A 25191-nucleotide genomic window follows, 5' to 3' on the forward strand; every position below is an offset into this window, starting at 1 on the left:
TCCGGTTTTTAATACCGTCCTCCGAGTTCTGTCCCGCCCACAGGTCCGCCCTCGTAAAGTGCCCGCCCCGGCGTCACGCGGCAGGCGGAAGTTCCGGTTCGGAAAAGTGGCCGACTGTGCCCGCTTCCGGCGGGAGCGGAACGCGGCGTGGCCGGAGCGCCAACGCTGGCGGGTGGTGGCGGAGACCGGCCCCAGGCCCCGTACCAACGGCGTGCGGGCGCCTGACCGAGACCTCGACAATCACCCCGAACCCCGACCCCAGTTCGTGCCCCGGTTAAAGGAAGAGCCAGGCCAGCAAACGTCTGCACTCTACATGCTTTTTATTACAAGACTACCGAGCATACGAGGAAAATTCATCATGTGGTAACTACACCTAATGCACAAATATTTGGGCAAAAAAAAAAAAACCAACAGATTCATTAAATTATATGATTAAATCATTGACCAAATAGAAAATTTATATAATAAAGCCAGAAAAAAAGTTGTAAAATATAGTTTACAATAATTATTCACATTCAAGGCTGTACATCAATACATACAACAACGTGGCCCCGAACATGAATTCAATCCAAATAATTCATATATTAGAATTTAAATAACACAGACTGAACTAGAGGCCAACAATAGCCAGCAAATAACCTTATATAAGAATAAAAATACAAAAGTGTATCTCCTAGTATCGTTGCATTATTTGTTTTCATAATTCTCTTCATGTTTGCTTTGCCTGTACATCACAGTTACAGCTACAGACCAGGTAGAGGGTATTACGCATGTTCTAGCCGACTGCCACCCACCTGAAGGCCCTACTGTTCATTTACCCTATTTTATGTTGTTAAGGAATGGCGACAGCAGCTCTAAATACTGTAACAATATAATTTTGCCCATGTCCAACTTACAGTCATAATACAGGCTTTTACCGGCAAAATGACCTCTATTGATAGGCATTCTGCCAGCTGGTTAGGCTACGTGGGTAACACAGCTAAAAAAAAAAAAAAGGTCTGCCTTTTGTAAAAAGTTCTCTGTACATAGTTTGGTGTTTCTTCATATTGAAGAAATGAGTTCTGGGGAAAATTCAGGTCCACACACAGGCTCGTTCAGCTGCTCACCACAGCCATCTCAACAGATAAAAGTGTTCTCTATTGGAAACAGCTTCCTTCTCAGACGGTTCTCCACAGGCAGCCTCATCTACAACCCTGCAATCTTGGGCCAGAAGTAGTGGCTCCTCCCACATGTGCTGCCCAAGAAGGGACCCCACCCAGTGAGTCAACAGAGGTTCAAGTCAGGTTTGAAAATAACTGGGGAAAAGTGTATGAAAACTTCCAGAACATAGTACCTTCACCGTATTCTCAAAGCAGCTGCGATCTCTGAAGTCTCAGGAGTGAGCACCCCGGGTCTGTGGACCAGCCAGGCGAGGGGTCCTCAGGGCTTCAGAGGAGGGCAAGAAACCAAATTGTGTGCAGTCTGGCCATAATCTCTGGTAGAGTGAAGCAGCACTAAACATGGTGCCTAGAAAACCCTGCTGCATGTTCCCCCTCAGAATCAATGGACCACAACTAAAGTGGAGAAATTAAAATTTGCAACCAAATTTGGGTGGTCTGGACTTGACGCCAGCCAGGCAATCTGCAACGCGTGGGCAGGGAGTGGGGCGGAGGCGGCCTGAAATCTACACCAGCTGGGACAACCACGCCCTGCAGTGAAAAGGCCAGCCTGGCTGCTGGGCTCTTCTGAACCACCAAGACCTTACAATGTGGGATGGAGACAAATACACTCTTGTAAACCCAATCAGCTACATGGTTTTTTTCCAAGTAGAGTCTTTGCTCTGCTACTCCAAATGGCCTATGTACTTTCTGAGTCTATAAACTTAATTACAAATCGCTCACTAAGCATGTGGCAAGGTCAGTTCGACACTTGTTATCTCTGCTGACAGTGCAGATGCAAATTCAGTACCATTGTGGACACAAAGTACAAGATTCTGAAAATATCACCCAGCACTTGAAAGCCACAGCAGCGTGGATGGAGGAGAGCTAACATGCAGGCGGAGCCAGGATCTCGCAATGCAAGAGAGGAAATCGGCTCCTCGAAAAAAATCTGCCACAAATGGACTGCAGTAATGACATTATCTTAGCATTTAAAAAAGAGCGGTCTTATTCAAACATTCTTTGGAACACACAGTTTATCAGAAACTGCTCTGTTCAGAATCTGCAGGATGCAGCTAAGACGGCTCTGCTGCTGGAGCTCTGAGCATCTAAACATCAGTGTGAGACAGAGAGAAGTATCTTCAAAATGAACACACTCTTTGACCTCAAAATACCACTGCTAGGCATCTAAGGGGAAAATGAAATCAGTTAAAAAAAAAAACAAAAGATTTTAAGATATTCATCACAGCATTATTTAAATAATGGAAAAATCAGAAACCACTAAGTATTTTAGAGTAGGGAGATGGTCAGATAAATTACAGTAAAGTGGACAATGACTAAACCCTACAATTGTTAAAAACATGTCTCTGAGAAACTCCTGACATGGGAAAATGCTTCAGATAAAATCAAGTGAGAAGACAATGCAAATGGTGTGTGGTGAACGTTCCCAATAGAGTTTAAAAGTGAACAGACGGTGGGGCAGGATATAGGCCAAAATGCTCACAGTGGTCTTCTCTGGGTGGCGGGCCTACAGCTAATCTTGTCAGAGACAAATGTTTTGAGTGACTTAGAGCCCTCTGCTGGTGCCTGGGGGTCTGTGCCATGGGACAGTCTCCGCAAATCCTCTGGGCAAGGGCCACAAATTCCACAGTATGTCCAAAAAAGGCCAGAGTAGGCGGAGTACCCAGCAGCTGTGGCATAACCAGCCATCTCTCTCAAAACGAATTGTTAACAAGGCTTCCACAAGTTAAGGTTCTACATGGTAGCCGTGGTGCAGAGCCATTCACTAGAGCGAAGAGGCTCTTTGCTCTAGCTGGGGCTAAACAGAGGGGAGAAAAGAATCCCACAGAAGCCAGCCCCCAGTCTGTCCCAAGAGAAAGGCAAGGCACCTGGACCACCTAAGCCAACAGACTCACAGCCCCCTCCCCTCTGTGCCAAGAAGCCGCACAGGGTCTGGTCCTGACCTTCCACCTATTTCCCACGTGAGGAGACACGTGGCCCAGTTCTATTAAGTAGCAGGTGCCATCTTCCTCACCTTGGATAAACCCACCACTGTAATTCCACGTAAGCACAGGTGATCCCCCACGTTCCACCGCAGAATGTAAGGCACCTGCATGCCAGATGATGGCTCTAAGGATGTGCTAGATAAAACGAGTTGACATGAACAAGCACAGGTAAGGGAAGAAAACACACGGGCCTTTAAAAAGGTAAGAGAAAGGGGCTGGCTGAGGAGAAACGTGACCCACAAGAAGGGTTTGGCTGTCACTAGCTCAGGCAACGGCCATCATTTCAGCTGTCAGGTGCCATCTCCGGCTCTGAGCCCCTAGTTCTGAGCTTTGGAGGTTAAGATAGAGCTTGTCACTGACGCCCAGGAGGTGGTGTTCTATGCAGAGTAAGAACGCACGGAAGAGTCTCCCCAAGCAGCCCAGCCGAGTACGCCAATCAAAGCCTCGTCCCAGATCTGCTTGTTTCCCTATGACCAGATGCCCTGAGAGCCGCCTTTTCTGTGCCTGCATGTGCAATTAGGAGGGTTAGGAAGCCACTCTCATACATGCAGACACAGGACGTTCTGAAATGGGTAAAACAGCTGATAAGGAGGAGTAAGCCTGAACAGAAATTCCTGAAAAGGCCAAGAGAGACTCCCCAACACAGGCAAGCCTTTCCAAAAGCCAAGAGAGAGGACTACGACTCCAGCCACAGGCCCAGGGCCATGTGCTGGGCCCCGGAGCGACCTGCTCCCTTGGGCGCCCCAGGGCAGGTGCGGTTCAGGACACTCCAGCTCACAGTCACAGGCTGACATGCAATTTTTGCACAGCAGCCGCCAAGGCCCAGGCAGAAACCACAGGCAAGGACTCGGGAACATCTGCCCTCTTTGAGGCCCCCATCTGCACTTGCCTAGCTACAAAGAGCCACTCTTGTCATTAGCAGTGTCAAAAGGACACCTTCCCTCTCAATTTGGACCTGGCCTGGCACACAGGGTCACTGATGAGTCATCTGTAACTTGGGGGTAGGGGCCAGGGAGGGTGGACACAGTTGAGCCAGAGCCATGTCTGTGGGCAGCAATGTCTGCCTCTCCCGCATGGGACTGAGGGCTGCCCTCCAGGGACAACCTGGGTGGAGAGAGAAGGGCCCAGCCCTGCCAGGCCACCAGGAGCTCTCTCTGCCAGGGAAGTAGCAACGGAAAGGACAAATGCATCTGGCCCGTCTGTGCTACAGAGCAGGGCAAGGCCACCAAAGCATCAAAGGGCAACAGCCCCAAAACCAGCAGAGGAAACTCAAGACCAGCTGTGGCTGAAATGCGCTGTTCTTGCTTCCTGTGCAACCGTAATGGGGAAAGTCCACTCTTCGTGAGACCAGATGAGCCGGCAGCATGAGAAGGCTGTGAGATTTTCAACAGAGATGTAGAAACTCTGAGTTCACTCTGAGAAATGTTTAACCACAACACAAAAGGGGTGTGTGTGATGCTGGCGCCTGCACTCCCCAGTGCTGTCCGCAGGAAACGGAAGCACCCCAGGTCTGCTGATGCCAGGGTTCTCTCAGACCCTACGTCACCAAGTGGGGAGGCCTGCATATTTAAACCTTTTAGGAGGCCCTCAGGCCTCTCTCCTCCACACAGAGGTCAGCAGGCCCTCTCTGCTCTGGCTGGATTCTCCAAGGCACCTCCTGGCCCCACCCAAGGCTTGGAGCAGGACTCTCTCTCATGCAATAACCTGGCTGCGTGCTAATTGGGCTCACCTCTGACGGCACCGTTTCCAGCCTGCATTTGGCTTCCAGCCCTAGAGACCAACACTGCTCAGTAGGACAAGGGAGCCAGGGCCCTGGGACAGTGCCCTCCACTCAGCAGCCTGCTCCTGCGCCACTCCACCCCCTCCTGCTCCTCACCACGAGTCTGCCTGCCAACACACAGCAGAGGCCACGAAAGCCTGCCACCCGAGCCACCACAGGGACATGCAATGGGCCCAGTCACGCCTAAGGGCCATACGTGGGGAGACACAAGAAAGGGAGCACATGACAGAAGCACAGAGCCTCCCCTACAGAGAGGCGCCGCTGCCAGCAGTGCTGCAGAGGCTCCCTCCCTGGTGAAGAGTTCTGGGACCACAGCGTGAGGGGCGCAAAGAGCCAAATACACCCGGTCCCCTCGGCCACAGCAGGACCAGTGCACAGTTGGGGCAGGGCAGGCGCATGGTTCAGACTGATGCTAGGAGAAGCTGGTGACACCAGGTTTGTCCACTAGTCTGGGCAGGACTGGGCTGACGTGCACAGAGCTGGGTCCCCACGGCAACGAGAGCACGCAGAGGCCTCCACGGAGCACAGAGAGCAAGCAAAGCGACCCTGAATTCCTTTGTGTTATTGGTTTTGTTCCTTGTGTGGTTGGGTGTTTTTTTTCTTCTTTTCTTTTAAATAAAAATGCTGCAAGGTTTCCGCCTCTGCGTTCCCCTTGTGATGGCTGGCAGGTGGTCTGGAAGCGTCCGGGTGGCGGCCAAGCCGCGCTGGGGCAGGTGTCCTGGCAGCGAAGGGCAGCCTGGCCGCAGGCCATGTCACTGGACCGCGGCATCCGGGTGGCTCTGGTATCGCTGCCTCCAAACCTCCTGGATCTTCCTGCACCATTTGTGTGCATTTCCGCTGGGGTCCATCAGATAATATGTCCTGTTAGGCTGCAAAGACAGAGCAGTTAAGCGCTTCTGAGGGAGTCCCACCAAAACCCCCACCCCAACCAGTAAGTTGCCTACTACCAGTCATTCCAAATCCTGGAAGCACATGGGCATGGTGGTTCTTCACTCCACACAGGCAGAAAGTAAATATGCAGGCAGATGACCCACCTGCTAGTCACCACCAAACTCAAAAACAAGCACAGGATGTCTCCTGGCCCCTCGGGACTGAGCTGCTAGTGTGGGTGTCTGGGATGTCGGAAAGGGCGAGGCAGCTGCCCGGATCCCCGCTGCTCCCTCTGGCCAAGGCCCGTGGCTTTGTCCCACATGGTGCAAAGCCCTCCCACTGCCCTGAACACAGGAATCCCTGGGAACAGACTTACCGTGTGGACAAAGAAAGTTTTAAAATTCTTGGCTTCTGGTCGAAGTTCTTGTGACCAAGGAATTTCACCTTTCAGGACCTTGTTGACAGGATCCACGTAATATAAATGTGGTCCTTCTGTGAGCAACAACTGTCGTCTTCGTGCAAATAAACCCTGATACCACAACAAACAAACAACACAGACACACACAAAAACAGGCCATGCTTATCTGGGCTCAGAGCCAGTGTTGAAAGCATCTCCCGCAGCCTTGAGGGCTGGGCGGCCCCTCAGAGCTGCTTAAGGCACAGGGCCATGGCCACCACGGGTTCACCTACCCATGCACTCACCCACAGGCAGTGTACTTCCTGCCCCACCCAGCCCAGTTTCTCACCCTCCCAGCTTCTAAGGTCATAGGCACTGCAGCATAGGCCTCTGCTGCTGAGCTAGCGTGGACAACCCATCCAAGCCAGGCCCGTGGCTCCTCTAGCAACTCTGCTCTGCCTGGAACAGGAGCCTGCTCTCGGTAGCCAGCCTCCACCGAGCTGCACCTAGATCCTTGCCTGTGGAGGACACACGGTCAGGAACGGAGGCCAGAAGCCTGCGCTTGGAAGGGGCCCTAAGTGAGCACATGGAGTCCTGTATTTTCTAACAAAGGGTTAAAGCTAACAGTTACTGGTTTGTGCTCTGTCCGATCATACGAGAATTCCCCATCTGATGCGTCCTACTATAGAAATAACATGATTTACATTTCAAAAAGGTACAAGATAACCAAATAAATATCTGAGCACATCCACACACCTGCCTGGCTCCAAACAGGAGCAGCACTTGTAAGTGCTGAATCCATTTAGTCCATAAAATAAAGGACAACCCTTGAATTTGATTTGATTTGATTTACTGATTGACTAATTTATCTATTATCTATCTATCTATCTTTTCTTTACTTGACAAACAGGATGAAAAGTCATGTTTTTACAACACTTCTTTATTTTTGAGACCGAGTTTCGCTCTTGTTCCCCAGGCTGGAGTGCAATGGTGCGATCTCAGCTCACCGCAACCTCCGCCTCCTGGGTTCAGGCAATTCTCCTGCCTCAGCCTCCTGAGTAGCTGGGATTACAGGAACGCGCCACCGTGCCCAGCTAATTTTTGTATTTTTAATAGAGCCGGGGTTTCACCATGTTGACCAGGATGGTCTTGATCTGTTGACCTCATGATCCACCCACCTTGGCCTCCCAAAGTGCTGGAATTAGAGGTGTGAGCCACTGCGCCCGGCCCTTTACAACACTTCTAATGAAATATTAGACCACTGGGCTAGGACATCAGACACGGCCTCTTCGACTTGATGGAAACCTTGAAAAGGGCAGCCCCAGGCTCCCGGGTGTGTGTGAGGCTGCTTCTGCTCTGCCCTAACTGGCTACGTGTGTGGCTCTATATGGCTACTTTTGAGGGGCTTAAGTCTTCCTGAGCTATGAAATCTAGAGATGATCTTTGAAAAATCAAGAGAGGGTGAAGAGTTCCACGCCAGCACACTGCCCTCCTGAGCTGGAGGTGGGGAAGATGCAGGCGTGTGTGGGGAGCAGCTGGACCACTGATCACTTACCTTCCGCTTATCCACCGGGCCCATCTTTAGTATTAAATTATTTTCTACAAATTGGTGCCTGTGAAAAGAAACAAGAAAGAGAGGATTCTGTGAGAATCACAAACAGAAATCTCCATGCTCCTCCCGCCATATGAACTCCCTGTGCCCATGGCCCGCCCCTCACAGAGCCAGCCTCACTTCAGGAGAAGCAAAGAACTCCACATGTAACCCAGCACACACGCCACTGCTGTGCAGAGCCTTAATCTGCATTTGCTTGCATATACAGATTATATTACAGACGGAGCTTGCAGATACCAGAAACAGTGCCTGTTGTTCCCTGACTGCCAGTGGCACCCATATGGCAGGGGAAAGGTAGGGGAGGACCACGCCGTAGAAACGGGCAGATAACACAGGTCACTGCTGCCTTAACGAAGCTGTGGTGAGGCACAGAACTGCCTCAGGAAAGATGGATGCCCTCAGAGCTGTCAACAGGACAAGACGATCGCCCTCAAGTTACTTCCCAAGCTGGGGGCCCCGATTCAGTGCTCGGGACCCAAAGCGTAGTAGTTTATAATCACAAAACCCTGAAAGACCCAAGTCAGACTTGCCTTAAGAACATCTTCCTCTGGTATTTCCACCAGAGCAAACACTTTTCTTCAAAGATGGCAGAAATTCGAAGAGCAAGCTTCAGATACAGGCTTTGATTGAATATACATTACTAGCAAGCACACCTCATTTTTGATTCCTAAGAGTTCAAGAGATTGTGTGTGTTTGTTGTGGGATGGAGCATCGCCCTATTGCTCATACTGGACGGAGTGCAGTGGTGCGATCTTGGCTCACCACAACCTCCGCCTCCAGGTTCAAGCCATCCTCCTGCCTCAGCCTCCTGAGTAGCTGGGGTTATAGGTGTGCACCACCACGCTCAGCTAATTTTTGTATTTTTAGGTGAGATGGGGTTTCGCCACGTTGGTCAGGCTGGTCTCCAACTTCTGACCTCACGTTCCGTCTGCCTCGGCCTCCAAAAGTTCCGGCATGAGATTTTTTTTCTTTTCTAAGAGACAGTGTCTTTGAGTGAGGGGCGAAGTGGACCTCTGTGGATGGGTAGCAGTTGTCGGGGCCATTGAGAAGGCAGCGACTCTGCGCCCCCGGCTCCGGATGGAGACGGGGCCGCATCCCCAGAAGGGCACTGCTGCAGGCCTGGCGGGTCGCTGGACATGAACCACCTGTATCCGTGCACCATATCTGACGGAACCAGATTGCCCGGGACGACTACGACAAGAAGGTGAAGCAGGCGGCCAAGGAGGTGAGGAGGTGGCACACGCCCGCGCCTACGTGGCCCTGCAAGCCAGACCTGCAGGTGTACCTGCCACGACACCGAGCTGTCTCTGCCCACCCATGCAACCCAGACTATGAAGAATCCAGTGAAAGCAGCAGTAGTGGAGGCTCCGAGTTGGAGCCTTCTGGCCATCAGCTTTTCTGCTTAGAGTACGAGGCAGACAGTGGAGAGGTCACATCAGTTATCGTGTATCAGGGCGATGACCCGGGAAGGGTGAGTGAGGAGGTGTCAGCAGGCGCGCCTCTGGATCCGCCGATGCGAGAAGCGCTCCAGGAGGAGACTGCAAGGCGCCAGAGCTGACGCTGACCGTGTGGAAGGCATTCTCTGCAGGCTGGGTCACTGCACTGGGAAGAATTCTGTCCGAGGGCTCACACTTAGTTTGGGGGTATCAGGCCCAGTCTGTCTGACCTGGAGACCCCCCAGAGGTGCTGCATCCATAGGGCGTTGCAGGACCACACCTGGCCTGCCTTGCCATCATTCTTTCTTATATGTTGCCCCAATTGTCCAGCTGATATTCTGGAATTTTTTTTGAGAATTTTGTGTGGCTAACGTGGTGGTCTAGAAGCAGAGACTCCAGGGAGAACCAGGATTTATGAAGCCTCATGCCCACATGCTGCTTTCTCTGCAAGGTCTTATGCCAGGCTGCTGCTGTTCCCCTCAGCTGCATGAGCTGTGTTTGCTATTTTATGGTCTTCTGTGCTTTTGCTCACTTCTGCCCAGGTATTCAGAGACCTTTTTTCGGCCCTTTTCTCTGTTCGTTTCCCTCATCTTTCTGCCTCAGGTAGAATCCATCCGCTCTCCTCCCCTTCAACATGACTGTGCACCTCCAGCTGCTCAGGACTTTGGAGGTGGGGGGTTCTGGGGAATCTACCCTTCTAATAAATTCTCCAAGTAATTCTGGTAACAATAAAGTGGGAGAACTTAAAAAAAAAAAAAAAAAGTCTTGCTCTGTTACCCGGGCTGGAGAATAGTGGTGCTGCAGCCTTGGTCGATCTGCGCTTAAGCCATTTTGCCACCTCAGCCTCCTGAGTAGCTGGGACCACAGGCACACTGCACCATGCCTAGCTAATTTTTTTAAAAATTGTTATTTTTTTAAGAGAAGAGGTCTTGCTAATGTTGCCCAGGCAGGCCTTGAACTACTGAGCTCAAGCAATCCTCCTGCTTCAGCCTCCCAAAGTGCTGGGATTACATGCATGAGCCATTGCGCCTGGCCAAGACTGTACTGACTGACTGAATGATTGAGACAGGGTCTCACTCTGTCGCCCAGGCTGGAGCGCAGTGGTGTGATCTCGGCTCACTGCACCCTCTGCTTCCCGGGTTCATGAGATTCTCCCACCTCGGCCTCCTGAGCAGCTAGAACTGCAGATGCGTGCCAGCAGGCCAGGTATTTTGTATTTTTAGTAGAGATGGGGTTTCACCATGCTGGCCAGGCTGGTCTCAAATTCCTGACCTCAAATGATTTGCCTGTCTCGGGCTCCCAGAGGGCTGGGATTACAGGCATGGGCCACCACACCCAGCCCCAAGATACTATTTTAATGTCTGCAGTTTACCTCACTGGGTTAAAGCTAACAGTTACTGGTTTGTGTTCTGATCTTACTGAAATTCCTGATCTGAGGTTCTACTACAGAAATAATGTGGTTTTTTGTTTTGAGACGGAGTCTTGCTCTGTCACCCAGGCTGCTGTATAGTGGAGCAACCTCTGCCTCCTAGCTTCAAGGGATTCTCCTGCCTCAGCCTCCTGAGTAGCTGAGATTACAGGCACTCGCAACCACGCCTGGATTTTTTTTTGTATTTTTAGTAGAGACGGGGTTTTGCTGTATTAGCCAGGATGGTCTCAATCTCCTGACCTTGTGATCCACCCGCCTCGGCCTCCCAAAGTGCTGGGATTACAGGCGTGAGCCACCACGCCTGGCCAATAATATGTTTTAGATTTGAGGAAGGCATAAGATGACCAAATAAATATCTGAGAACATCCAAGGCTCCAAACAGGGCCAGCAGCACTTGTAAGAAGACCGTTCAAACTACGGGCACAACAAACGTCCCCCAGGATTTACCCAGCTGCACCATGTGACATCAGCACCCAGGCCTGCCACAAAAGGGAGGACCCAGGGCCTGGCCTCACGCACACACCCAAGCCTGTGGGTTTGAAACAATGGAGTCTTGAAGCAAGAAGAGTGTGTGACCATGCAGGGAAATGCAGCTCTCCTCTCGCACAGGGACTTTAACAAGCAAACACACACAACGTGGGGCCGGAAACAAAGAGAAACAGATCAAGGAGGTTCCTGAAGAGGAGATGTCATGAGGACCCACCATAGCACAAAAAGCAGAGCACAGAAACACCTGGAGGAGCCATGGAGCTGGCAGGAAGCCACTCTGATGGACAGGCCTGTGACAAGGAAGCAAGCGGAGGGAGAACAAAGGGAAATTCACGATAAATTACACCAGGGCAGCCAGCATGGGAGACACAGGGTCCCTCTGAGCCCAGGCCGATCAGAGCTCTTGCGGGCAGATGAGGACAGAGAAGGCCCCATGGCACCTCCCAATCCTCAGCTTTTACCACGCTCCAGTAAGTGCCAGAAGAGGTGACAAGAGACACGGTTTAAAATATCAACTCGAAGGAGAGAAAAATCAGAAGAACACGGCGGGCCATCCCTCCAGCCCACGTGGCTGAGAGTTGAGAGCAGCAGCCCCGCCTTGAGCTCCAACTACAAAAACACCAGGACTAGAGCCGGGGCAGGAAAGGGTTTCCAGACGCAGCTGCCACGGGCTGTTGCCTGCACCCCACAGCAAATTCACAGTGCCAGAAAGAGGCGTGGAATTCAACGGAAAACTCAGCAAAAAGGCACAAACTAACAATTCCCAGAAGAGGAATTCAGTGAAACAAAGACACTCTCAATGGCCCTACATGAAGAAATGGAGCTGGCCGCTCTGCTCTGATGGGCTGGGCATGACACGGTGTGGGCATGCAGGAGTGGCGCTCCTGCTCGACGCCGGAGGCCCAGGGAGGACTCGGGAGGAATCGATTCGGAAATAGGACTGAGAAGCGGTCTTGCTTCCAGAATCCATTGAGGGAAAAAAGAGCACAGAGCCCAGAGGCACTCCCAGCAATGTCACCCATGCCAAGGACGCCAAAGCCTCAGAGTGGCTCAGCAACAGAACACACCAGCACCTCAGCAAGGCCGGCAAGGGCCCCACGGACACGTGCCACCCACCCCCTTCAAGTAACAATGAAATGGACAACATCCATTCCCCTGTGGCCCGGGGTGTGTGGACAGAGACTGGAGGCGAAGCTCCGCTGGTGGCATCAACAGCAGAGCGTGTGCGTTCAGTGGACTGACCTGTCAGCTCCCAACATGAAACGGCTCCTTGCTGTCACCTACTTGAAAGTTTGAGTATTTCTAGGAATCAATTTAATATATTTTTTCCTGAGATGAAGTCTCCCTCTCTTGCCACAGGCTAGACTGTGGGATCTCGGCTCACTTCAATTTCTACCTCCCGGGTTCAAGCGATTCTTCTGTCTCAGCCTCCTGAGTAGCTGGGATTACAGGCACCCGCCACCACGCTCGGCTAATTTTTGGTATTTTTAGTAGAGACTGGGTTTCACCACGTTGGCCAGGCTGGAATCACCTTGATTTTTTACTTCAAAAGTCCACTCCTATCCCCCACCCGCACAGAGCCCTTTCATCCCCGGGAAGCTGCACGAGACCTCTGAAGACCTGGAGACACATGTAACTACTCGCCATGCACACGGGGCTTTCCGGAGGCGCCTCACTCTCACACACGGCATTTTGGCTCCCTCAAAGCTCCCTCTGCACAGAGGAGGATACAGGGCAATCTACAAAGGGTGACCACAGAAAACCCCTTCTCTAATGCCAAAGTGGGGGTTCTGGCCACCTCCCCCACCCACCCTCATCCAGACCCCAAAATGAACACTATCAAGGATCCAAGTCCAAGGCCACTAGCAAAGTACCCGCCAGGCCCAGGAGAGCCCCAGAGCTCCAGCGGCTTCTGTAACACCTTGGAGGGCTCTCGAAGCTCAGCTGCGCCCCCCGTGAGGGAGGGACCCTGTGGTGACCGCAGGCAGGCCCCAGGCTTCCTCTCCAACCTACCAGTCCCATGGCCCTCACACTCTTAACCTTTGTGGCAGACCCCACGGAGCTTTCAGATCAACTGACACATACTGCAGAGGAAACCAGAACTGGGACACGTGCAAATATTTAATTCATCTAAAAAAACAATAAACCCATTACTATTAACGGAAATAACTTTTAAAGTAACTACTTTCCAAAACAAAAATAACTAACAAGGAGAGTGGCCCTGCTGCGTGCCGTGCAGGCCTCTCCTGTTTGGCTCACGAGGAGAGCAGTGGATGCCCACACCCGCCTGCGCCCGCACTCTGCCCAGACCTGTGTTTAGGTGTAAGGACAGGGAAAACACCCAGCCTCACTCAGATAAACAACTAGAAAAGGGAGAAGTACTCATCCTTTTTAGAAATTTGTCACTTCCTGACCCTTTGGATAAGAATAAGCGTAGATGTCTGTGGATATTCTTCTTGGATACTACATCAAAATACGGAAAGTGATGGCTGCTTCAAGCTTACTTGCAATGTGAAACCTGATTCATAACCATGAATTTTCATGCTCTGTGACACTAAAATCCACCAATCTGCCTTACACTAGTGGTTCTTCTACCCTCACTTAACTTTATAGGTCACACAATGGTCATCTGGAAGACAGTGGCTTGATGAGTTACGGAAAGCTTCCAAACGTTGACACACTTCATTCTAGAGTGTCAACAGATCACTTTATTGATATCACTATGCATCTCCTCAAGAATAACTTTTGGCCTCTAATCCCAGCACTCTGGGAAGCCGAGATAGGCAAATCACTTGAGGTCAGGAGTTTGAGACCAGCCTGAACAATATGGTGAAACTTCGTCTCTACTAAAAAAACAAAAATCAGCTGGGTGTGGTGGCACACACCTGTAATCCCAGCTCCTCGGGAGGCTAAGGCAGGAGAATCGCTTGAACCCAGGAGATGGAGGTTGCAGTGAGCCAAGATCGCACAACTGCACTCCAGCCTGGGTCACAGAGCGAGACTCCATTTTAAAAAGAGAGGAAAGACAGGCTTTTGGCCGAGTGGTGCAGTAGCTCAGGCTTGTAATCCCACCGCTTCGAGAAGTCAAAGTGAGAGGACGGCTTGAGTCCAGTAGTCCGAGACCAGCCCGGGCAACACAGTGAGGCCTTGTGTCGATTTCTTTTAAAAAATAAATAAGCAACAATAAAAGAATCTTACTGGGACGGTATCAAGCTCACAGTGATGAATAAATTACCAAAATTCCAATTTTCACTGGAAGGTTTCGATTTTATCATTGGTACAAATATGGGCAGCTGTTTTCCTTAACGTAACAAGCTCACTCCAATCATTTTCAAGGAAACACTGGCCAAACAGCTAAGTCTGCACAAGGCTGAGTCCGTCAGACTCTGCCCGTCAGACGCTCCCTGAGGACAGCAAGCAACAGTCACACAAGCGTGTCTCCCTGAGGCTGCTGCACACCCGTGTGCGCAGCAGAGGCGAGTGCTTTTCTGCATCCTTCCTACCTCATCCTACAAAGCAGTAATAACACTCATCATTTTTAACCAACACTCAGAAGAGAGACTGGTTTCTTTCCTCTCTCTCTTCCTGTGGGTAAGTGAAGACGTGATGATCACCTGGTACCGCGTGGAGCCCTGGCCTGAAGTCGTGCTCAATGCCAGCAGTTCCACCCGCCATGGCTTCCGCACCATCCGCACAAATGGGAAAACATGTGTTTTGTAAGCAACCATGAGATTCACAAAGGTAGTCCACACTCTGACTACATCAGTGCCATGTGTGCTTTATGGGCAAGCACTGGGGGAAAAGGAACATCATCCGTAGGCTGGGCGCAATGGCTCAGGCCTGTAATCCCAGCACACTGGGAGGCCGAGGTGGGTGGATCATCTGAGGTCAGGAGTTTCAGACCAGCCTGGGCAACATGGTGAAACCCTATCTCTACTAAAAATACAAAAATGAGCCAGGCGTGGTGGCACATGCCCATGATCCCAGCTACTTGGGAGGCTGAGGCAGGAGAACTGCTTGAGCCCAGGAGGCAGAGGTTGCAGCAAGCAGACATCACCCTACTGCACTCTAGCCTGGGTGACAGAGGGAGACTCCGTCTCAAAAAACAAAGAACATGATCTGTGATGAGAAGCTGGGGGACACAGGCCAGGTGGCAGGTCCAGGCTATCTGCAGACTCCTCTGCTCTGAGGGAAAGCACAACTCAGCCGCGGACATACCAGCCCCTTCTTTGTGCTTGCAGTCACATATTCAATCCAGCAAGTGCCTTTCTTTCTTTCTTTTTTTTTCTTTTGAGATGGAGTTTCACTCTTGTTGCCCAGGATGGAGTGCAATGGTGTGATCTTGGCTCACCACAACCTCCGACTCCCAGGTTCAAGCCATCTCCTGCCTCGGCCTCCTGAGTAGCTGAAATTACAGGTATGTGCCACCACACACGGCTAATTTTTTGTATTTTTAGTAGAGATGGGAGGGGTTTCTTCACGTTGATCAGGGTGGTCTTGAACTGCTGAGCTTAGTAGGAAAGAGGCTACGGCAGGTATCAACGAGGTTATCTACCCGCGTGAGCCTCCCAAAGTGCTGGGATTATAAGCGTGGCCAATCCAGCAAGTTCCTATTGCATCATGGACTGTGGCAGCACGGGACGGCCAAGGCTGAGGCCACGCCGCAGCAGGGGCTTTGTCTCCCAGCTACCGTGTGGCCTCTCTGGCCTCTACAGTCTGAAAAGCTATAAGAAACAACACTGGATTTTAAAGAGCTCATCATATATATATTTAAAATGTTCTTTTTAAGTATAAAATATTCCTTGGAAATTAAAAACTTCCTTTTACCTTTTGGTTTTTTGAGGCAGGGTCTCACTCTGTTGCCCAGACTGGAGGGAAGTAGCAAGATCTTGGCTCACTGCAGCCTCAACTTCCAAGGCTCAGGTGATCCTCCTACCTCAACCTCCCTGAGCAGCTGGGACTACAGGTGTGCACCACCATGCCCGGCTGATTTTTGTCTTCTTTTGTAGACAGAGGGTTTCAACACATTGCCCAGGCTGCTCTTGAACTACTGGGCCCAAATGATCTGTCCACCTTGGCCTCCAAAGTGCTAGGATTATAGGTATAATCCTGAACTTACTGTATTCTCATGTAGGCACAAGAGAAACTGCAGGATTTCAGAATAATGACTCCGTGATAGCAAAGTTTCAGAGGCTACAGCAGGTATCAACGAGCAGACAGCAAGAGCTTGGTAGGAAAGAGGCTACGGCAGGTATCAACGAGCAGACAGCAAGAGCTTGGTAGGAAAGAGGCTACGGCAGGTATCAACGAGCAGACAGCAAGAGCTTGGTAGGAAAGAGGCTACGGCAGGTATCAACGAGCAGACAGCAAGAGCCTGGTAGGAAAGAGGCTACGGCAGGTATCAACGAGCAGACAGCAAGAGCCTGGTAGGAAAGAGGCTACGGCAGGTATCAACGAGCAGACAGCAAGAGCCTGGTAGGAAAGAGGCTACGGCAGGTATCAACGAGCAGACAGCAAGAGCCTGGTAGGAAAGAGGCTACGGCAGGTATCAACGAGCAGACAGCAAGAGCTTGGTAGGAAAGAGGCTACGGCAGGTATCAACGAGCAGACAGCAAGAGCCTGGTAGGAAAGAGGCTACGGCAGGTATCAACGAGCAGACAGCAAGAGCTTGGTAGGAAAGAGGCTATGGCAGGTATCAACGAGCAGACAGCAAGAGCTTGGTAGGAAAGAGGCTACGGCAGGTATCAACGAGCAGACAGCAAGAGCCTGGTAGGAAAGAGGCTACGGCAGGTATCAACGAGCAGACAGCAAGAGCCTGGTAGGAAAGAGGCTACGGCAGGTATCAACGAGCAGACAGTAAGAGCTTGGTAGGAAAGAGGCTACGGCAGGTATCAACGAGCAGACAGCAAGAGCTTGGTAGGAAAGAGGCTACGGCAGGTATCAACGAGCAGACAGTAAGAGCTTGGTAGAAATACTGAGAATTTATTATCTCTAAAAATGCATATATTGGCTGGCATAGTGGCTCATGCCTGAAATCCCAGCACTTTGAGAAGCTAAGGCAGGGAGATTACTTGAGGTACAGAGTTCGAGACCAGCCTGGCCAACGTGGTGAAACCCCATCTCTACTAAAAATACAAAAATTAGCTGGGCATGGTGGCGCGCGCCTGTAGTCCCAGCTACTTGGGAGGCTGAGGCTGCGGGATTGCTTGAACCCAGAAGGCGGAGATTGCATGAGCAGAGATCTTGTCACTGGACTCCAGCATGGGTGATAGAGCAAGACTCTGCCTCATTTGGGGGGGGGGGAAGCATATATTTATAGCAAAAACTTATGACCTTGGAAAGTTCTAGAAAAGATCAAAAGCACACATGTTCCATTCTACAGCATGTGATCACTGAAAAACTCCACCATACACTCACAGAGAATGAGAGCAAAAGGCAAAAAACATGTTAGTATTACAGAAACCCCGTGACTTTGGGGGTCTGTGGGCCACACACTGAGAATGAGAACACTACCGTAAAGAGCAAGGGCTGGACAGGCCTCCCAGCAGCCAGACAGACCCTGCAAGCGCTCAGCAGCCATCAGCTCCCCAAAGGGGCCTGAGATGTAAGTAAAGGGGAAGGGAATCCCAGAGACAATGCAAGCAGAGGCAAGAGAACGCGCACCCTGACTTGCCAGCAGCACCAGGCTAAGGCGCTCAGACTGACCCCAAGGCCCTCTAAGAACAGCGTGGGCAGAGGGGCCTTCTCGAAGTCACCAAAGGAGCTGAAACACACACACACCTGCAGACAGTACCTCTCCACTGAGCTCTGCAGAGAAAGCGCTCCTGGCTAAGCCCATGGAGCGGCCACAGCAGCCCTTCACAGGGCCCCTAGCACACAGGATCCCGGGAAGCTCCCTGCATAGCCAGGCACGTGCCTCCTTGCTGCCTGGAGCTGTGCGGCGCAGCACTGCTCAGAGTGTCCCCATCAAAAGCCCTCCTCCTCCGCTCGGTATACATTAACATCTCCAGCAGTCCCACTTGAGGAAACGGTGAGTCAGAGCCCCCAGCAGTAGACAGCTTCTGCATGCCAGCACTTCTGCGCAGGTTTTCTAGAGACGGGTGTGGTGAACCATGCAGAGCTGTGGTCTTCCCCACTTGCTGGGGCGGCCCAGAGCTCAGCTCCTTCCTCTCATTCCGCCCAAGTCCCTCAAGTCACATGTGTCCTGCCCCTGCCTAGCCGGCCTTCCACTCCCCATCGCCTTGTGTTTTGCACTCCATCACGCCTTCCCGCAAGGCCATCTCCCCACGGCCTTGGGATCCTCTCTGCCCACACAAAAGGGACAAGTAGATAAAAATATTAGAGGGGAAGCCCTTCTCAGAAGACTAAGATGAAAAACATAAAATATAAATAAGGACAGGAATTTGCGGCTTCCATACAAAAACACAGTATCAACAGACTGAATAGTCTCCATATACGCAGCTCTTCAAAATCCATGTTAAAAAGGTGCACCAGCCTGGCCAATGTGGGGAAACCCCGGCTCCATCAAAAAACACAAAAATTAATCGGGTATGGTGGCGGGTGCCTGTAATCCCGGCTACTCCGAAGGCTGAGGCAAAAGAATTGCCCGAATGCAGGAGGTAGACGTTGCAGTAAGCTGAGATCATACCACTGCACTCCAGCCTGGGTGACGGAGTGACAATCTGTCTCCAATAAAAAAGGACGTAGGTTTGGCGGGGTGGCTCATGCCCGTAATCTCAGCACTCCGGGAGGCCAAGATGCGTGGATCATGCCTGGCCAACACGAGGAAACCCTGTATCTACTAAAAAAATACAAACAAATTAGCTGGGCGTGGTGGTGTGCACCTGTAGTCCCAGCTACTCGGGAGGCTGAGGCGGGAGAATGGCTTGAACTCGGGAGGCAGAGGGTGCAGTGAGCCAAGATCGCGCCACTGCACTCCAGCATGTGCTACAGAGCGAGACTTCTCAAAAAAAGATGCAAAACATACAAGAAAAAATAGTCAAAGGACACAAAGTACCTCAAAAAATAAACACAAATGGTCATGAACAGAGGAAATCTGTCTCAGTAGGAATAAAAACAGAAATTCACAAATCTGCTTTTGTAGCAGGCAAGACACTCTTGGGCAGGCAAGAGCATTGGGAAGGGCAGATCCCTGGTGCCCTAGGAACAGATCCCTAGCCCTGTGAAAATGCACATACCCTCCAACACACGCCACCCTGGTGCTCACCTTAAAAAACATAAATGGACAAGTGGGGGACGCTATGTGTAATGAGGGGCTAAAACAGCAAGCCTCAGAAACTCCCAAGTGGTCCAGTCCGGGCTGCGTCTGTCCACACCACAGTGACCCCATGGCCACACCCAGCAGGGCCTAAATGCCTGGCAGAGGACGGGCGTGCCCGGCGGCCACAACCCACTCACCCCCGGGCCAGCTGCCTCCTAAGCACCCATTTCCAACTATGCCCCTGTGATGTGCTCCTGGGCCAGACCTCTAAGGTTGCCGAGGAAGGCTGTGACAAGGCAAAGGGACCCACTATATGCCGCACGTGTTCATGCTGCGGTTCCGCACCGCACATTGCTTAGGTCTGAGTTCTTACCAAGGGTTTCCGCCAGCTTGCTTCTCCAGTAACAGCCTCTTCTCATCTTCGGAAAACTGTAAGTCCAGTTCAAAGGAGTTCGAGTCCAGGTCGTGGATGTACTGCTCTATGTTGCTACCTGACCTCTGGGGCAGGCCCGCTTCCGAGGCTGACAGGGAGTGTGAGGAGGATGATGAGGACACCTGCATGCAGCCAAACTGGCTCAGGAGATTGTCGTACTGCAGAGAAGAAGGGAAAGTGAGGACCGCACCTTCACTTGCCTCTACAGTCCTAAAACCCCAGCCCCTCAGGCCTAGGGAGCTCCCATGCAGCAAGGCGCAAGGTGGCAAGGTGGGCAGCCCTGATTCTCCTCCACGGGGCACCTAGCCACTGAACCAAGCCTCAGTGGATGCTACCTGGTCGGGCTCCTCTTCCCATGGCAATCAGGGCCAGAGAGGGGCTAAGCCTCAGACTTCCTATCCCGGAAGTGAAGACCTGGGCCCCATGAACGCCAGTGCTGCCCCCAAGAGGTGGGGGCTGGGATGCCTGCTGGGAAGAGAAGGGGCCCAAGGAGGCTTGGTGGCAGATCCATCGCACAGGCTGGCAGGCAGGGCCTCCACGCAGGTGCCCTTGTTGGGGGCACCTCATTGGGCCCCAGGGATCTTAGGGGTCTGAGTCTGTAGTAGTCGCTGCATATTTCGATTTGACTAAACACAATTATTTAAAAGACACTGCTTTTCATCTCAGCAAAGAGAAACTGAACTTAATGTAGACAGCAGTGCCTGTAACTCCAAAGGAAACGACAAACTAGTGTTGACAACGGAAAACCACTCACTCACAGACACACCAAGTGGGCAGAGCCTGCGCACTCACACACTCCTGGGGCCAGCAAGGCCAGAGGGCCCCTGGGTGGGGGCAGCCACCTCCCCAGCTGCAGGCCCCACATCGACAAGGGGAAAGGGAAGGTGCCACCAGCAATGGCACCACAGCAACAGATGGGTAACAGTGCAGCATGTCCTTCCACGTCCTCTGTGCCTCTAGAAGCGGGCCCTGGCAGCTGCCCCACAGAGCTCAGTATGCCTACAGCCCCACACAACCCTCCACACGCGCAGAGCCCCCATGTGCTCAAACTCCTTCAGCTGCATGACAGCCCTGCACCACAGCCCTGCAGCCTCTTACCCAGACAGGCTGGAGCAAGCTGCTTGCCAATGGGCAGGAGGAAGCACCCGACGCCGCCCACCGCTCCGTGCTGACCCCTCCATGGGGTGTGGGCTTGCCCAGCTTGCTCTTCCAATGCTGTCCAATGGCAATACCACCCCAGCACTTGCAGGACCCCAGGAGAACAGCACCCAACGAAGCGCCTGCTCTCCTCCCACCTTGACCCAAGGGCGGATACCGCAGCCAACCCCTCCCCTCACACGGAAGCCCTCTTCCTGCTCAAAGGGACACCCAGTGCCCATTCCCCACGAAGGATGGGTGCAGCCCCACAGGGAGGGAGGAGGTACAGGCCTGAAGGCTCCTTCCATGCGTGACACCGTTTGCCAAGACTCACTCGCTGTCCCATGTGAGGTCTGTCTGGCCTGGGAGCTCCGTGCCTGGACCCACTCCAAGGCTTACAAACCACACAGTTGTTCAGAGCTAAGGATGGGCCATCTAACAGCTGACTGCCAACACACGGAGCCCAACTTCACAAACAGCAATGGAAGCCACGTCTCAAGCAGCCCCAGCTCTCAGCAGGCACAGGCACAGAGGCCTGCACAGGTATGCCAATGTGTGCACGCACACACGCCCCCACACTAGGACGTGAGACTGGAGATAACTGAAGCCTGTGTGGCTCCTTCAGAGCCCAACTACTTCCCTGGGAGGAATGGAGAACAGAGCCCACGGAAGACATGACCATCAGCTAGTCACCAGCACAACCTCTGCAGGAACAGCAGGCCCAGCAGGGACGGACTGCAGCCCCGTGGCACCCCCAACCATGACCAAAGACCACGCAGGAGCAGCTGGGGGGCACAGAGGGTGGGGAGGGAGGGCCTTGAGGATTCCAGGCCTCTGCATATATGGAAGCTGCCAGTGGCCACGTCAGGCCATACAAACTGCCCCCCAAGCCTGGCTCCCTTAGAGTTTGGGCTCAAAGGACACTGAGAGGATGAGAGGCATTACACAGTAGGTAGGGGCATCTGGAAACTTCATCTCCACGAAGGGACACTAGCAAAAATTTAGCTGTGGCTAACTTTTAGATAAAATCTAGAATTCCCAGAGGGGTGCAGTAACTCATGCCTGAAACCCCAGCACTTTGGGAGGCCAAGGCACATGGATCACTTGAGGTCAGGAGATCCAGACAAGCCTGGCCAACATGGCGAAATCCATCTCTACTAAAAATACAAAAGTTAGCCAGGCGCAGTGGCGCGTGCCTGCAGTTCCAGGTACTCAGGAGGCTGAGGCAGGAGAGTCACTTGAGCCCAGGGAATCAGAGGCTGCGGTGAGCTGAGACTACGCCACTGCTCTCCAGCCTGGACGACAGAGCAAGACCCTGTCTCAAATAAGTAAGTAAATAAAATCTAGACTTCCTCACAGTGCCTGTCAGAATACGCCATGGTGACGGAAGTCAAACCAGAAAAATGGATCTCATGATAACAACACTTAAATATAAGGAGGTCATGGTGGAGGTGGCAAGAGGAACTCCCGAGGAAACAAGGCTGAAAGTGGGCGACATGCCTGCCGCTCACAACATCCTCCATCTGTTGGGCACGTGGTCCATATTCTTCACAAGCTTAAAGAGAAAAGCGTGCTGAAGACTCCACAGCTATGGTCAAGTTGAGAGACCAGCAGCCTCAGAGCCAGTGCTGTGCCCTTGCACTCGGAAGCCCCCGTGCCTACTCAGCACTGAAGTGGACGGTGCCAGTGTCCCTGCCAACGCCATGTCCCAAAAGTTCAAGCACGAGGCATCTGGGGGTTTCTGTGGAAAGACAGGCAGCGTTCTGGAACATTTCAGACGCACAGTTGTACAGGCACCAAGCCAAGTGCACCCCAGCACTGGTGCTAGGGTGCTCAGTGTCCAGTTCTAGCAGCACCCTCTGGAATGGAAACTCACTACAATGTGCACAGCCACGGAAACGAATGACCTACCCAGCGCCTCACCTGCCACTGCCTCATGGCAGCAGAGTACAACCAGCAACAGGCCTGCCACAGCGGCACAGATGTCCTCCCCTTTCAACCACAAATCACACGAGGGTCTGGTGCAAGGGCACCTCCCGCCTCGCCCACCATCCCAGCCAGCTTACGTTGCCGTAGCAGTCCTCGTCGTCTTCCGACATGGCTGGCAGGTAAGCGGTGAGCTTCGGAGGCGTCTGCTGGTGCAGGTTCTCCCACGTGATGGACTCGAAGAAGGGGTGTGCCTTAAGAGGTCCGTACCCTTCCATTTCCTCACAGCCTAACCGCTTTGTGGCATCTAAAACCTTAATTAACAATCAAGACAAGTCACTGCCAGGGTGAAAATGTGATTCTGACCAAAGAAACCCAAACCTGGGGGCCGGGCACGGTGGCTCCCACCTGTAATCCCTGGCTCTTGGGAGGCTGAGGGAGGCAGACCACCTGAGGTCAGGAGTTTGAGACCAGCCTGGCCAACATGGCGTGAAAACCCATCTCTACTAAAAATACAAATAATTAGCTGGGCGTCTGTAGTCCCAGCTACTCAGGAGGCTGAGGGAGGAGAATTGCTTGAACCCGGGAGACGGAGGTTGCAGTGAGCCAAGATTGCACCATTGCACTCCAGCCTGTGCAACAAGAGTGAAACTCTGTCTCCAAAAAAAGGAAAAAATCGTATTTCATCTCGCTGTAAGTCCCTTTCAATTTCCAAGTGCCTGATTCTTGACAGGAAATTACTGTATCAGGAACAATAAAAGAAACTAACATTGAAAAACAACCCAGGCAATTACCGTATCACTCAGCATTTGCTCATCAATACCACACAGCATTTTAAGTTACTGGTGCTGGAGTAATTGAGGTTGTGACAGCGCAGATGGCTGTAGACCCTACTTCGTGACATCGGTATGTGTCAGCTTCAGCGTCAGCTACATGAAGATTTTAAAGGCCAGCCCAGGTAAAACAAAGAGGGTAGCCTGGGAAAGGTCCATCAGTTTAAACTCTACAAGAAGTTTCCTGTGCTTCTGGCCCTGGACAACCCTCCTTACCACGACTCTGGGAGCAGGGTCAGTCCTGCACCTGCAGGTGGCCCCAGGGTCATCAGGCTCCATAGCCACTGGCCTTTCCTGACCTGTCCCACCTCTTTCCCCTGGGTGGGGGTGTGGGCTTGATCATGCCCTAGAGGAGACAGCTCTGTGGCCTCCGAGGGTCCCAGAAACGCCCACTCCACAACCGCAGGAGCTCCCTGAACACAGTGATCATTCACTTTCTTTGTTAATTATTCATTTTTTTCCTTGTTTTAGGATTTTTAACTGTATACTGTAAAAGATTCCTTACTGCTGTTCATTGTATTTTGAGGTTGAGTATTTCTTTTCACCTGTGTGAGGAAAGGGGCTGAGTGTTGAGAGGCGGCACAGGATCCCAGGGCCTGCCTCCGCGAACTGGTGCTCTGGGGGTCAGGGAGGGATGGAGGACATGGTGGTGTGCTCTCTAGCAGACACTGAGAATTGAAAACAAGCACTCAAAAGGTTTGAGGGTTTTTTTAGTTTTTTTTTTGAAACGAAGTCTCACTTTGTCACTCAGGCTGGAACGTACTGGCGCAATCTCGGCTCACGGAAACCTCTGCCTCCTGGGTTCAAGGGATTCTCCGGCCTCAGTCTCCTGAGTAGCTGGGATCACTGGCACCCACCCCCACACTCGACTAATTTTTAATTTTTAGTAGAGATGGGGTTTCACCATGCTGGCCAGGCTGGTCTCAAACTTCTGACCTCAGGTGATCTGCCTGCCTCAGCCTCCCAAAGTGCCAGGATTACAGGTGTGAGCCACCGTGCCTGGCCCTCAGAGAGCGGTTTCGGAGGACTCAGAGTGTGACATGGGATCACCTTACCAAGAGGAAATTCACAATACTTGCCAAAAGTTTTTCCACAAGGTCTCTTGCCTTAGGGAAGAATTTTTCTGGAAAGTCATATTCCAACTTAATGATCTTCTGAAATATAAGATACTCATTTCTGTAAATTAAAAAAAAAAAAAAAATCATCCCAGGCAGGGTCCCAGAAGCCTCCACACGCAGGGATGAAAGCCCTGGCCTCGAAGAGCCACATACCCGCCCCAACCCCGCACGCTGAGAGCCCCCCACCTGGGCACCGCACCAAGTGCTGGCCTCCCCCACCCACCTCGATGTTGGGAGGGACTGCAGGCCAGTGGGGTCTCCCCAACAGGCTCCGAGGCCCAGGAAGAGGTCTCCTTACCCAGCTCGGAATGGTGGGAGTCCTGCAACAAGCTGGTATATTATGCATCCAAGAGCCCAGAGGTCTGAAC

General features: G+C 52.1%; 1 protein-coding gene and 1 pseudogene across 13 annotated transcripts in view; one reads left to right on the forward strand and one right to left on the reverse strand.

Moving 5' to 3' along the window:
* Window positions 1-303: 303 nt before the first annotated feature.
* PDPK1 (3-phosphoinositide dependent protein kinase 1) overlaps window positions 304-25191 on the reverse strand; it is a 78398-nt gene continuing 53510 nt past the window's right edge. For all 13 annotated transcript variants that reach the window (XM_054242423.2, XM_035266496.3, XM_035266501.3 and 10 more), the window contains 7 exons: window positions 25122-25190; window positions 24785-24881; window positions 23013-23186; window positions 19750-19967; window positions 7745-7802; window positions 6169-6321; window positions 304-5791 (listed from right to left, as the gene is read on the reverse strand). In XM_054242423.2, coding sequence (XP_054098398.2) covers window positions 5675-5791; window positions 6169-6321; window positions 7745-7802; window positions 19750-19967; window positions 23013-23186; window positions 24785-24881; window positions 25122-25190 — 886 coding nt within the window. In that variant the 3' untranslated portion in view covers window positions 304-5674. The remainder of the gene's footprint in view (window positions 5792-6168; window positions 6322-7744; window positions 7803-19749; window positions 19968-23012; window positions 23187-24784; window positions 24882-25121; window position 25191) is intronic.
* LOC103796492 (UPF0561 protein C2orf68 pseudogene) lies at window positions 8879-9935 on the forward strand (annotated as a pseudogene).

The sequence above is a fragment of the Callithrix jacchus genome, chromosome 12 (genome assembly GCF_049354715.1).
Source record: "Callithrix jacchus isolate 240 chromosome 12, calJac240_pri, whole genome shotgun sequence".
NCBI lineage: Eukaryota > Metazoa > Chordata > Mammalia > Primates > Cebidae > Callithrix > Callithrix jacchus.